Source organism: Piliocolobus tephrosceles, chromosome 9, assembly GCF_002776525.5.
Source record: "Piliocolobus tephrosceles isolate RC106 chromosome 9, ASM277652v3, whole genome shotgun sequence".
NCBI lineage: Eukaryota > Metazoa > Chordata > Mammalia > Primates > Cercopithecidae > Piliocolobus > Piliocolobus tephrosceles.
Genome location: NC_045442.1, coordinates 96,143,605 through 96,154,199, shown reverse-complemented (window position 1 = coordinate 96,154,199; position 10,595 = coordinate 96,143,605). Strand labels below are relative to the sequence as shown.

Below are 10,595 nucleotides of genomic sequence, written 5' to 3'. Positions count from 1 at the left end.
AAAGTCAGAGATGGGCGTCGGGAGGGAATACGAACCAACATTTACTGTACTTCTCTCACAGCCAGGAACGTTCACAAACCTTGATCTTAGTCAACTGGCCTAACTGAACTTGTCCCCATCACGACAAAACCCGAAGGCATTCTAAAAGCAAAGCAAGGGCAGTGGATAAATTTTGTTAATTTAGTTCTCTACCTCACGTTAACCTCCAAGGAACTCAAAACACTCCACAGCGAATTCAACATTAAAATAGCTCTGGGACCTCAAGATTTATTTCACAGCTTAAAACAAGGTCACCATCAAGTTCTCGGCAAAGCTCAAAATATAATAGAAGAAAGAACTCCCAAATCAAGGCCCAGCTTAAAATGAGCCGGGTGCCGTGGCTCATGCCCATAATCCCATGGGAGGCCGAGACGGGAGGACTGCTTGAAGCCAGGAGTTCGATACCAGCGCGGGTTACAAAGCGATATCCCATCTCTACAAAAAGTTAACACAGACACACACACACACACACACACATCCACCACCTTAGCCTGGCTTAGGGGCGGGAGCCTGTGTTACGAAGCGAGATTCCATCTCTACAAAAAGTTAACACACACACACACACACACCCTACCTTAGCCTGATGTAGTGGCGGGGGCCTGTAGTCCTCACTACTTTGGACGGACACACACACACACACACACACACACACACACTCCCTACCTTAGCCAGGCGTGGTGGCGCGCGCCTGCAGTCCCGGCTACTTCGGAGGCTGACGCGGGAGAATCGCTTGAACCCAGGAGTTCAGCCTGCAGTGAGCCGAGACTGCGCCACTGCCCTCCAGCCTGGGCGACAGAGCGAAACCGTATCTCTAAAAAAAATAAATTAGAAAAAGAAGAAGACAAAAAGAGCCAGCCCGGTCTCGGAAAGGCAGGCGCAGCCTCAGCTCCCTGGGCCTGCGTCCCCAACCCAGCCCCGGCTGCGCTAGCGCCTGCTGCGGGTCCCGGGAACACACCTCGCACACCGCGCTAGGCCCCGTTCCGTCCGGCCCGGGGGAGTAGAGGAGGCAGAGGCCGGGTGGGGAAGGGCCTCCAGAAACTGAGCTCCCAACAACGTCTCCCGCGACCCTAGCGCCGGAGAGAGGCGCGGCTCCCGGGAGCAATTCCACATCCGCGCGCGGCCGCGCCGCCCCGGCCCTCCCAGCGGCCGCGGATCTGCTTCCAGGGCAGAGGGAAGGGGCGGCGACGGGGCGGGGCGGGGCGGGGGCTGCGGCGAGGGCGGGCGCCGCTGGCGGGGTAGGGCCGTCAGCATCCTCCCTGGCCGCACCGCGCCGCGCGGGGCCCAGGGGCCGCGCCCACGCCCGCTGCCCGCTAGCTAGCCGGCTAGTCCCGCAGTCCGGCGCTGACGCTCGTGCCCCCAGCTTGAACCGGAACCTCTTGTCGAGGCGGCCGCCGCCGCCGGGGAAGCGGACACCGACTGGGAAGCGCGGGGGGAGGCGGCCTGCGCGGCGCCGCCCGCCATGGCCGCGGCGGGGTGAGGTAGGCGCGGCGGCCGCAGTCCCGCGGACCCGAGCGCTCCTCCGCCGCGGATAGGCCGGCCGAGGGGGAGCCGGGGCCGTCGCCCGCTCGTCGCCGCCGCCGCCCATGGCGAGGCCCCGCCGCCGCCGCCGCTGCTGACCCGGCGGCCGGCCGCGGCTTCCGCCCCCTCCCTTGGTGGCGAGCGGGCGGGCCTCCCCACACGCCCCCGCCGCCCGCGCCCCGCGTCTGCCCGCGCCCGGCGCCCGGGGTCGGGGAGAACAGGACCGCAGCAGGAGTCGGGGGGCCGCCGAAGATGGGGAACACTACCTCGTGCTGCGTGTCGTCCAGCCCCAAGCTCCGGAGGAATGCCCATTCCCGGCTGGAGTCCTACCGGCCGGACACGGACCTGAGCCGCGAGGACACGGGCTGCAACCTGCAGCACATCAGCGACCGGGAGAACATAGACGGTGAGTGCGGCCCGCCGAGCCCCCTGCCCTTCCCCGCGGCTTCAGCCGCACACCCAGCGTCGGGGCGGCCCGGCTGCACTTGGTTGCTGAGCCGGTCTCGGCGACCCTTGCATAACCGGGGCTTCGCCCGTGCAGCCGAGGCGCCCAGGGCCCCGCAGCCTCCGGGCGTACGCCTGGCTAGTTACCCCCAAGTGAGCGGCCGCGGAAACTTCGCAGGTCCGCGGCAACGAGCACGGCGGGCCGGGGGCGGGTGTGTGCGCGTGGGTCGCGAGGTGACGGGAGCCGGTCCTCGTCCTTAATGGAGCGGCCAGCGCTGGGCGGGGCGGCCCGGGAGCTCCGGGTTCCAGGCATTACCTGAATGCAGCCCGAAGCCAAGTTGTGCACGTGTTTGTCCTGTAAAAGCGAAGTGAGTGGATTCCCATTTTGGAATCCCGGTGTTTCCAACCTGGAGTTGGAGAAACATGTTGCCTTGAATCAATTCCTCGGAAGCTTACAAATGGACTTCACTTGGCTGACCCCCGCTCCCATTCTCCCGTTTTTTTAAAAAATATATTTTTGAGTGGCGGTTCCAGGGTTAGAGTCAAATAGCTTCTCCCGAGAATGCTCTTTAAACGATTGTCAAGACACCTTTGGGTTAAGTCACCCAGTTTTTGCATGGGCCCGAATTGCAGTCCTATGAATTTATGATTTATTCAGGTGACTTTTGGTTGGACTGGAGTTTGCAAAAAGAAAAAAAGCTAAGACTAATTACTGCACCCAGTAATGTTTTATTTTATTGGTTTGGCAACGTGTTTATTAGCACTGTTGCGCAATGATATCGACAGACGGATATTTATGTATCATGCTTAAACTGTAGTTTATAGAATTTTCAATTGAAGAGATTTGAAATTGGAAATATATTTTTATGACAACGTGATTTTTTTAAACCCAAACATCTTCTCATAATCTACTTGAACTAATATGAAAAAATTTTTGTGTGAATGAATGAACACAACTCCGTACTTCATTCCTGTCGACTTTAGGATGGAATATTCTCTCTACTGTGGAAAGGCCACGTTTAAACTCTGCTAAAGGAAAGATTTTTCTCGTTTGTCTTCGTGTAATTTCTTCTAAATGGTAATTTCATCTTTTTAGGAGGGCATCTTTATTAAATGAGTGCCATGTATAAAGAGACTAACACAACGTCTGGTTTCTAGTATGCGCTTAGTAAATTATTGTTCCGTATGATGTTTCTAGTGTTACTATTTTAGATTTCCGTTATTTTAAACATACTCTTAGATGTCTTTGAACTACAGCTATATTTTCTTCTAAAATCTATGCATTAAAGGCATTTAAAGAAGGATGAAGGCCACATTGGTCTTGATCACTTTCACAGCCTCTAGCATCTGAAAGAAAAGTCTAGCGTATAACAAACATTCAGTAAGTATTGCACTTTAAAGGGAGGAATAAATGAATGAGTTTGTTACAGAAAGCCATTACCCAGTCCTATACTATGTTGACAGGCGAAAACATTTGGAAATAATTTCTTCTTTATGCTGTGCAGTAAATTTCTTTATGTTGTGCAATATCTAGCAGAGGCTTTGTGTTTTGAATGATGGATCAAAAGGAAAAAAAACCAAAAGATTTACATTTCTTAGAGCCAGGCTGCATAGTTATTATAGACTATTGTAAGGAAATAAGGTGGAAAAAATAAGTTAACCAGGTATTTGGCACTAAGGCTTAGTACAATTTTGCCAGAGTACAGTGAAATGATATTTTGTGTTCTTTCATTTCAAAGAAATCTTAAGTTTCAGTCATTAGGAATCTTTGAGAGAACGTTTGGAAGACTGTTTTGCAGATTCAGGGTAGTTTAAGAGAGTATAGGGCAGGTTTCCAATCTAGGCTGTGGGGTGTCCTCTCATCCCAGATCCCAGTTCTTATGATAATGCTAGTTTAAACCCCAGAATACTAATTCACCTTCTGTCTCTCAGATTCAATAAGTAATACTTCTAGCATTGACCCACCCAGCAGTTCTCAACATTGGTTTCATTTAAACCAGAAATCTAGTACTGTACATTGCCATTGATATGTTTAATTAAATCTCTCCAAGGTGGTTCTGAGATGCAGGTAGGCCTGAGAATTGTTGGCTGGACGAATCTTGGAAGTGTTACCTGCTGTTCAGGGACTTTTTTGGTAGAAATTCATTATTAGAGGCTGAGAGAAGAGAACAGTTTTAATTAAATAGTATGTATATATGTACACACTACATCTGTATGTCTATATTTGCTAATCTGTATCTGTATGTATTTGAACTGAGTTATATTGATTGTTAGGTTATTAGTAAACATTTTAAAACTACATTTTAAGAATTATTGATTCTAGTATATATCAAAAGCTGAAATACTCAAGCACCATTTTTTTTTATGTCCTGAAAAACATCCCACCCAGCTGGTTTAGAAAGGTTTGAAGTTCATGGGTCTTCTATGATAGGTTAGTGTCTTTAAATCACAGAGATATGGCATATGTATCCTCTGTCACCAAACACATGAAGGGATAATATTTGTCATGTAGAATTTCAGTAACTATTTTAGAGTCCGAGTACTTAGATGTCTATAGTGCTTTATGGCAACTTAATGTGTCTTTGTACTCAGTGTATCTTAGTGTTAGGTGATTCATGTTTTTGAAATTGGTATTAGACTCATGCTCCCCAGGTATTATTTTTTATAAAATCATTCAGAGATTGAGAAAAAACAACAACACATAACAACAATGATAGTAATCTTCAGAACAATTCTTTAGGAAAAGAAAAAAATGATAGTAATAATTGCAACCTATATATTATTTTCTCTGTACCAGCTGCTGCTCTAAGTACTTGGATTCCATTCATTTACTTAGAACTCACACTAACCCTATGGGTAATATTATCCTTACTTTAGGACAAAGAAATGAGTCATTGAGAGGAGAAATGACTTGTCCAAAGTCACACAGCCAATACATGGCAAGTGGAAACTTTCCATTGTTGCTTGACTTAGCCATTAAACATTAGCTAGTCTGGGGTTGCCTTCTGGGATAGAGTGTCTTGTCATTGTGGTCATATCCATACTTTCTCAAAGATAAACTTCTTCTATCTGCAGCAGTTATTCAGTCCAGACTTCCAGGACTAGATTATTTCTGTGGGAGGAAAAAGGGAGGGAGGGACTAAAGAAAATTTAAAATGTGAGGAGACCAAATAAATCAGGATACTTGTAACAGTACCCTAAAGTCTTTGTGGGGTTTTACCTCAAAATGGTTGATGGCAACTTCATTTTTTTTTTTTTTTTGAGATGGAGTTTTGCTCTGTCACCCAGGCTGGAGTGCAGTGGCACAATCTTGGCTCACTGCAACCTCCGCCTCCCCAGTTCAAGCGATTCTCCTGCCTCAGCGTCCCAAGTAGCTGGGATTACAGGCATGTGCCACCATGCCCGGCTAATTTTGTATTTTTAGAAGAGGTGGGGTTTCTCCATATTTGTTAGACAGGTCTCGAAATCCCGACCTCAGGTCATCTGCCCACCTCGGCCTTCCAAAGTGCTGAGATTACGGGGGTGAGACACCGCTCCTGGCCCATTCTTTTCATTTTTATAGCTTACCTGTCACGCTTGACAACTCACTTTCTCCCTCGTCTTGTATCATATCTGGTAGGAAAATGTGGCTCTCCGTCCTCAGAATACATCCAGACTTTGACCACTCTCAAGACCTCTACTGCTGCTGTTCTGAAGATCTAAGCAGCTGCCATCTCCCCCAGCCCACCTGGTCTCCCTGCTTCCACGCTTGCCTGCTCTAGTCTGTTCTCAACACAGCAGCCATGGCTGAGATCCTTTAAAAAACTTTAACTTATTCCTTCACTCAAAAACGGCAGTGACGCCTCATTGCACAAGTAAAAGCCGTACGGTGGTCTTCAGGGCCCCTTGGGATCTGCCTGCCATCAGCTCACTCAGTCGTTCATTCCAACCACATTGGCCTCCTTCCCTGCCCCTCCTGGAACATACTAGACACAGACTTCCACCCCTGTTCTCTCCCTGTGCCTGAGTGTTCTCCATGTGCTCTCTTGGCTGAGTCCCTTTATCACCTGCAGCCTTGGTTCAAGCCTGACCTTTTCAGGGAGGCCCTCCCAGTCACCTTTAAACATCCTTTCTGCTGCCCACTGGCAATGCCAGTGCATATTCCCTGCACTCCTGTTTCTTTATTCCCTAACATCTCATGATACACTGTATAAGTATAAACATAAATAATGGCTACTTTCACCTACTAGCATGTAAGTTCCAGTAGAATATTTGTTTGGTTCACTGATGTAACCTAAGTGCCTACAGTAGCACCTGATTCCTTGAAGATACTATAAATATTTGTTGAATGAATTTGTTGAGTGAAACCAACCATTGAAAGATGTGAGAACATCATCGTGTGTATTTATTGCTTGAGGGGAAACAGGAGGGAAGAAGAAAATGAAGAGGACTTGTCGTAGTGAAAGTAGCATGGATGTGAAACTTTTTGGCTTTGTAGTTTAACCTGAGAGGTAGCAGATAGAGTGATGTCCTGAAAATGAAACTTAAAGGTTTTAAAGCATATAAAGAAAAAAAAGAAAACACACCCAGGCTGAAAGGAAACCCTGGCTAATGGGAATCTGTTTACTAATGTGATATTTTTAGTCTTTTTTCCTTGTTTCTTTCAACGAATGACTTTAGCTGTGGCCTTACATCCTTAAGGGTCAAATTGAGACTCAAATGCTTAATTAACCAAAAAGTACTAGATGAACATCTGCAATTATGAACATAGTCACTTATGTTGATTTTCTTGTCTGAGATGTGAAGTATCTTATGGGATATAGGTACATGGTGTTTGGAGACTCTACAGCCAGAGAAGCTGGAAGCCTCAGGGACTCATCCCAAGCAGGGGAGGGAGAACTGTCTAAAGTATGGTTGCTGTTAGAAGGGTGGGGACGTGGGGGCGATTTGAAATCTGAGTTCCTAAAGGATGAGCTTGCATATTGCTCTTGGCTTCCTTGAGTGTCTACAATCTATTTAACATCACCTCTGCAGCACTTTCTTGAATCTTCATCCCACATTAACATTACCAGCCCTAGTGAGCAGAACATACCTGTGGACTTTCTTTCCAGGCTAAGACTTACCAGCCCCGCTGCCTGCGAGATGTATGGAAACACTCCGACCAAGCATGTGACTTCGTATTAGTTAACAGTGTGGAGACGTGCAGTTTAAGAATTTGTCAAGAGAGCCATTCTCCATAGCACTGACCATGGGCCCATGACCCATCTCTACTTGCTTTTCATATGTTTCTCTTTCGCTTAGAATCGAGGAGTCCTTTGCTTCCACACCCCCGTTTTACAGGTAAGAAGACTGAATCTCAGAGAGGTGTAGTTGTTTGCCTAGGTCATGCAGATCATGGATAATGGTAGTAGAATTTATTCTGTTAATTTTCAGCCAAGAACAGTGCTAATTACTTGACCTGTATTATCTTAGTCTTCTCATCATTCTCCCCACTTTCTAGGTGAAGAAATTGGGCCTTAAAGGTTAAGACATTTGTGGAAGGTTCCTCAGTTTGTTAGTGGCAGCTGGAGTTCAGTCTGCTGTCAGCTTGCCTCCATGCCTCAACTGCCCTGTGACAGCTAATTAGAGAATGATCCATGTCTAGAATCTGAACCTCCTGGTGCCTGGCCCAGCCCACTTTGTTTCAAGAGATTCACAGTTATTGCCTGTATGCTTTTGTCTAGCAATATTTTGTGATTAGGACTTTTACTTTCCCGCCTGCTTTTTTTTTTTTTTTTTTCTCTGAGACAGGATTTCACTCTCTTGCCCTGGCTGGAGTGCAGTGGTGCAATCTTGGTTCACTGCAACCTCTGCCTCCCAGGCTCAGGTAATTCTCCTGCCTCAGCCTCCCGAGTAGCTGAGATGACAGGTAAATGCCACTACTGCCCAGCTAATTTTTGTATTTTTAGTAGTGATGGGGTTTCACCATGTTGGCCAGGCTGGTCCATATGATCCACCTACTTTGGCCTCCCAAAATGCTGGGATTATAGGCGTGAGCCACCACGCCCAGCCTGCTGCCTGCTTTTTGAGAGTAATGAAAATTAAATAATTCTGTGGAGTGGTAGATTTTCTCACCTTCTCACCCTCCTCTACGGAGCTGATGGTCTTTTTTTTTTTGAGATGGAGTTTCGCTCTTATTGCCCAGGCTGGAGTTGAGTGGTGCCTGCACTCTCTGCCTCCTGGGTTCAAGCGATTCCCCTGCCTCAGCCTCCTAAGTAACTGGGGCTACAGGGATATGCCACCACACCCAGCTAATTTTTGTACTTTTGGTAGAGACGGAGTTTTGCCGTGTTGGCCAGGCTGGTCTCGAACTGCTGACCTCAGGTGATCTGCCCGCCTCTGCCTCCCAAAGTGCTGGGATTACAGGTGTGAGCCACAGTCCCCAGCCTGATGGTCTTGCTTTTACATTTCTGGCTAGATGAAACTAATGCAAAGATTAAATTTATTTTTATCCAGGAAGGGGCAGAACCAAAAAATACCAAGAAACAGGATATGTGAGTGGCTTTGAAATTCTGTTTTAATCACATAAGGTCAGAGATTTAGCTCCAAGTGTGTCACATTGGATTGACTTTAAGGAAACACTGCTATTTTTCACAAGAGGGCTATTGACAGTATCAGACTTGTCATACTTCACAATACGAATCCTTTCATCATTCAACACTGGGCCATGAGGGTAGGTCCCCAGCAATGACAGTTGATGTAAGCCCCTCATCCTTTCAGTATTGTTTCCAGTTTGTAGCTGGAAGAAGGGTGAGAGTTCACTTTCCCTGCAGCATTTCTCATCCTCTTAGATGTTGAGTAGTTTGTTGCTTGGAGCCTTGGTTAGGAGACCGTTTCTTCTGTTATTCTCAGCATTATTCTAGCCTGTCTTTCCTGAAGAAAGGAGAGGCTCAAGGAAGGTAAAGTCAGAGAGGGCTCTTCTCAGGGGATTTATAGGGTGTGCTCCCAGCTCTGTGAAGTGTGGTGGAGGGCAAAGAGAGGAAGCCTCGTAATGGAAAGACACGCATTCCAGATGTGGCTCCACTTTTACTGAGGGGCCTCCGTCCTGCTGAACCTCACCTTCCTCTTCTGCTTAAAAAAAGTGCTTAAAAATACTGCCTTGCCTTGGGCTGGGCGCCGTGGCTCACGCCTGTTATCCCAGCCCTTTGGGAGGCTGAGGCGGGTGGATCATGAGGTCAGGAGATCAAGACCGACCTTGCTAACGCAGTGAAACCTGGTCTCTACTAAAAATACAAATGTTAGTCTGGGGCGGTGGTGGGCGCCTGTAGTCCCAGCTACTCAGGAGGCTGAGGCAGGAGAATGGTGTGAACCGAGGAGGCGGAGCTTGCAGTGAGCCGAGATTGTGCCACTGCACTCCAGCCTGGGCGACAGAGACTCCGTCTCAAAAAAACAAAAACACTGTCTCGCCTTACACATTGAGGCAGTACTGTAAGGATCCAAATGAGGCTAAAATGCTTAATAAGCCACATGGTACTAGATGAACTTACGTCATTATGAATGTGGCACTCATATTGATTTTCTTGTATTATATGCGAAGTATGCTCCAAGATCTACACCTAATTATGTTTGGACTGTCCATAGCCAGAGAAGCTGGAAGCCTAAAGGGCTTATCCTAACAAAGACATCAAAGCAGGCTTCAAGGCAGTCCCAGAACATAACTGTAATTTTAGAGCTGGGTAGGGTGAGGTTATATAGAGCTGTCTGACCTTTGAGTGGGATGCTTGCTGGCTGTAGAATTTGGAATAGAAATACTATTTCTCAGATTCATTACTCTTCTGAGTTGCATCTTTCTGAAGTCAGTGTGAGGCCCAGTGGGATGAATATTTGAAGAAGCTTTCCCTGACTCCTGGGGTAGTGGAGCCCACCCAGGCTGTCTCCTAACTGTGTCCTCGGAACCACATTCCTAGGAATGTCAGCATGCACCCTTAGGTATAAGCTGGAGCCAGGGCTTGCTTGCTTACTTATTTATTCAAAGAATAGGGTTTTGAGGCTTGCATAAATATGCTTTATTATATTAAAATAGTGCTTTTAATAAAGGGTGCTTGGTGACCTGAAATAATAAGGTCAGGCATTCCTCAGCAGGTTATTAGGGGCTGTTGTTCCCATTTCTTTTAGGAAAGGAGTCTAACTGGCTAGACCCAGAGTTACAGGGAGCTCAGGAGATACCCCGCCCACCTTTTCTTCTCTGCTGTTGGCTCTGTGTGCTGCTGGTAGTTGTTGCTAGGCTCTCTGTCTCCCTTTACTTTTTCTAGGGTCTTCCTTTGCTATCTGCCAGCTTGGAGAGAAGGGTGTGCTAAAGCTAAAATTGAGCACATCAGCCTGGCAACTCAGATTGGTGGATCCCACAAATCAGCAAGCTTTTTGCCTATAAAGTCCCTTGGTGACTCTGGCAGGAGAGGTCATTTCAGGGATTGGCCAGCTCCAGACTGCTACTTTGTTGCCTTGCCAGGAAGGTTGCTTTTCAAATAGATAAGTGGAAAACCTGTAAATCTCTGTTTTTCGTCTTTGTCAGAAGATGGACGTTCTATACGTTAGGTTTTTTTTTGAGACGGGTTTTGCTCTGTTGCCCAGGCTGG

At 47.4% G+C, this 10,595-nt stretch overlaps 1 protein-coding gene across 1 annotated transcript in view; it reads left to right on the top strand.

The window, feature by feature from the left end:
• The first annotated feature begins 1,288 nt into the window (after window positions 1-1,288).
• CCNY (cyclin Y) overlaps window positions 1,289-10,595 on the top strand; it is a 237,003-nt gene continuing 227,696 nt past the window's right edge. Inside the window, exon 1 of the mRNA XM_023218193.3 lies at window positions 1,289-1,963. Within this exon, the coding sequence (XP_023073961.1) occupies window positions 1,810-1,963 (154 nt within the window). The 5' untranslated portion in view covers window positions 1,289-1,809. The remainder of the gene's footprint in view (window positions 1,964-10,595) is intronic.